This window comes from Humulus lupulus, chromosome 1 (genome assembly GCF_963169125.1).
Source record: "Humulus lupulus chromosome 1, drHumLupu1.1, whole genome shotgun sequence".
Taxonomy (NCBI): Eukaryota; Viridiplantae; Streptophyta; class Magnoliopsida; order Rosales; family Cannabaceae; genus Humulus; species Humulus lupulus.
The window spans coordinates 26,191,289-26,195,568 of NC_084793.1; the positions used below are offsets into that span (position 1 = coordinate 26,191,289).

The 4,280-nt window shown below is 27.4% G+C and overlaps 1 protein-coding gene across 1 annotated transcript; it reads left to right on the plus strand.

Moving 5' to 3' along the window:
- Nucleotides 1-1,052: 1,052 nt before the first annotated feature.
- Nucleotides 1,053-1,858, plus strand: LOC133789698 (uncharacterized). Its single transcript, XM_062227475.1, has one exon. It carries the CDS (start codon nucleotides 1,186-1,188, stop codon nucleotides 1,636-1,638), a length of 453 nt encoding a protein of 150 aa, XP_062083459.1. The 5' UTR covers nucleotides 1,053-1,185; the 3' UTR covers nucleotides 1,639-1,858.
- The last annotated feature ends 2,422 nt before the right edge of the window (nucleotides 1,859-4,280 follow it).

The window sequence follows — 4,280 nt, forward strand, 5'->3', positions numbered from 1 at the left end:
TAAGTGATTTTATTTCATATGTGGCTTAATTAACTTCAATATGGAATGAAATTACTCAACAACTTTTTGAATAACACTACTTGTACTTATTATTATTTTGTTTAAAATGGCTACTTATACTTATTTAATTAGTATTTTTGGTGAATAAAAATTGTGCATACACGTAAAATTAAGAATAGTTATTCAGCAAACCGTCTTTGTATATTTTCTTATGTATAATTTTTTAAACTACTTATATAAATATAAATGATGTAATAAATATTTTTGGTCAATATAATAATGTTGAAAATATTACTTTGATTTTATGAGAGAGTTGAAATTATTATTTACAAAATAAAACTATTTATTTTTAATATTTCTATTGGTTAAACGTTGTTTTCAATAATTTTAATGAAGAATTGTATAAATAATTTTGAAATAATTTTTTAGTACTTTTTTTAGTAATATTTCTTCTAAATAGAATCCTAATTCCACCACATAAAAAAAATTGTGCTCTTGAGTTAATTGCCTTTCGATAATATAAACTAGGTATAGATAAATAATATATATTTTTTCGAAGTATTTTATTACAAAATTCATATATATGCGTTTTATATACTACACGTATAGTTTTTATGTTTATTATTACAAAACTCATATAAATATATATATATATATATATATATACATTAACGTTTGTAACTTTTGTATCTCATTTTTATTCTTCACATCATCTCAATCCTTATAAAAGCAAAAAGAAAAAAACTTTAAGTAACTTAGTTAGAGCCTTTAATAACACTTCAATTTCCTATTCCATATACATACATAGTCGGTAAAAACTAAAAGTTTTCATTTTTTTTTCCTCTCTTCAAGATCATGATGATTGGGCGATAAAATCCAACGGTGGTGATTGAGCGTGGTGAGCACGTGCCATGTCCACCCTCATTCAATACAGACAACAACTCCCGTGAAAAAAGCAGGCACCTCATAGCGTATCACATTTATGATCTCACTCTCCATTTTCTCTCCATATATAGTTTATACATATATATATATATAGTTATATTCCATTACACCTAATTTAAATCAACTCATTTCAATTCTTACCCACCTTTCTTCTCTCTTTCTTCTTTCTCTCTCTACATTCTTTTTAGAGAGAGAAGGGGAGGGATAGAGATAACACCGTATACAGAGATATATTCAATCATGGAAGGTGTGTCTGCGACTATGTACAAAGGGTTAAAAGGTTACTGGAAGAGAAGAGGGTACGAGAAGCTAAGCGGGTCGGAGTCCCGGCGGCTGAAGAGCCGGGTGGCGGAGCTGGGCTCGACCCGGAGAAGAAGACGGGTGTGGCGGATCCGGATCGCCCGGCCGAAGCTAGGGTTTCTGAGGAGAGTCCCTTCGCCAAAGAAGCTCCTGGTTTGGCTACGAGACGCTTACGTGAAAATGATGATGGGATTCGCTAATACGCGGGTGTGTAGTACTGGCTACGGTGGCGCCTTGTGTAACGATGGGATTGGTTCCTTCGGAAGGGCCCCACTCAAGGAGTACGACGATAAGATGATCATCGAGATCTACAAGTCTCTGGTGCTAGCCCAGGGTCAACTCGTGCACCGCGAACCACCCAATCTCAGCTCCGATGTCGTTCCCCGGCGGTAATATTATTACTATTACTATTAGTCCAAAAAAAACAAAACAGAGATTGAATTCACTTTTTTACCCCTTCAAATTATGGGTTTTCTTCTTTTCACTAAAAAAAAAAAGTTGAATGTGTGATTTCCTTGTAATTGTAACAAAAAAGTAGATTATTGATAGCTGACAAATAATTAATTAAGCTTTTCAAGTGCCATATATAATGAATAATTAATTTGAGGAGTAATGTAGTGCTATAAATATATATATATATATATATATGTGTTTTGTTTTAGCTCCAATTATTAGTTGGCACCTAAAAATTTAGGTCTTGATAGTTGTAAGATTTTGTAGCATGATCGATTTAATAGTATTTTTCTGTTGTGTTTTAAAAAAAATATTTTTGGTGGGAGGTTGGAGGTTGTGGAATTAATTAATATAGAGAATTGATATGGTTGGAGGGATAGAGTTGAAGCATCTTTCCATAAGGTATATAGAGTAGATTAGTCATTTGATCAAAACAAAAGTATAAGTGAATGTGGGTCACACATACCATGTGGATTAATTATTACATATATAAGACTACACATCATTACTATTTGTCTATGTGGTGGGACAATGTTTCATGTAATATTACTATACTAAACTACTATTTAATATAAATTTATATATATATATATGATGGAGGCTTATATTGGAGTGTCATCCAATATGTTTTTAGGACTATCTCAATCTACCCAATTATTTATTGGATATTGAATTTTTACAACCGATCTAATCTAATTATCTTGTCTCAACCAATCTGATCTGATCTAATTATACATTGTCGATTTTATCCACTAGATGTGTCCCTTTGGTTATGTATTTGATGGGATTGGATCCATCCAATATTTTTTAATATTTTATTTAGCTTATTAATTTGTTTAAATAATTCATAATATTATTAATAAAAAGACTAATTTGTTCAAAATGATACAACACTATATAAATACAACATAAATTATAAGCATAATCCTAAATAAATAAATATATTTTTAAAATATATATACAATTAGATTGGTTCGATTTTATTGGATTTTTGCATATATCATCAAACAACAGATCTGACCCAATTTGGATTTTCAAAATCTGATCCGATCCGATCCAATCATAATTGGATATCCAATTTTTGGTGGTCGGTTTTAATTGGATCGATCGATTATAATTGGATTGGATAATTTTTGCAAACCTAAATTCAACTACTTCGACTAGTGTTATAAATTATAATGGGTTTTTTTTTATCAAACCATATTCATTCTATTTAGTTTAAAAATAAGAATTTAGATCTGTATAAAAATCTATTTGAGATAGAATAAAATTGAAGAAATTTTACATTAATTATAAATAAATATACGTAAATGATATAATTGTATAAAATATATCTTTAATGTCATTTTGTAAAATATGATCTTCTTTTGATGATTTATATTTTTATAAAATGACATTCGAGCTAAACAATGTACAAAGAATTTTATCGAATTATTGGACCATAGATAGTAATTATATGTACCAATATTTTTTTACATACAAAAAGTTAATACACTAATATATATATGGTATGTATTTTTAAGAAGAGATCACACTATCTATGTGTTTAGTTTATAATAAAATGTGTATTTAGCAATATTGATAGTACTATAGTCTATAGTATGATAATATCTCTTGTTGCCGTGCAAGTTTAGAATTATGTTACTATTAGTTTCATCACTTTCATATCATTTATTTGACAAATTACCATTATGTTAATTGATGGAGAGGTTTAAATCCTATAAATATATATATATATATATATATATATATATAAACCACAATACAATATTTGACTAGACGAACGGTCTTTGCATTATGAATATCATGATGTATTAATCTTACAAATAATAAATATATAAATAAATAAAAAAGACAGCATTTATAACACAGAGCACTCACATTAGCTAATGTAAAATAACTACAAAGCTAAAATTATAGCTGAAAGAGCTATAACAAAAGTATATCCTTCTCCACATTTAGCTACATATTATATATCCTTTAAATTTATTAAATTATTTTTTTATTATTCTCTCGGTCTTTCTCTTTCTTTCACTCTCACTTTCTTTTATTTAAATAAATAAATAATATTTTTTTAAATTATAATATTTAAATATTATAAAGAAAAAATACAAAGAAACTGATAAAATATAAAAGTTTGGGGTGAAATAGAAAAATAAAGTTTTGGTGATGTATTTTAAAAAAGAGAGGAGAAATTATTGAGCGGTACAACTATTGATTGAGCTATAAATATTTCATTCTTTTTTCTTTCTTCCTCTTCTTATTTTAATTATATTTTTTTTCTTTATTTGTTTCTTATTTTCTAGTACTTTAATAATAAATAAAATATTAATATTTAAATAAAATAGAGAAAATTTAGAAAAATAAATAAAGATTTTGTCTTATGATGTAAAATAAAGTTTTGGTGATATATTTTAAAGTATAGAATAAATCATTATAGAAATCTCAACCAGGTCCTTTATAACTAACAAACAAAAATCATCAATCATCTTATTAATTAATAATATAGTGCACTAGGCTACACTTTCAACTGTACAACACTCACTCATTGCAAACATGCTCAATGCTCATGATATATATTC

What these genes read in the sequence shown, in the direction of transcription:
- LOC133789698 (XM_062227475.1), top strand. Translation starts at nt 1,186, where the DNA reads ATGGAAGGTGTGTCTGCGACTATGTACAAAGGGTTAAAAGGTTACTGG.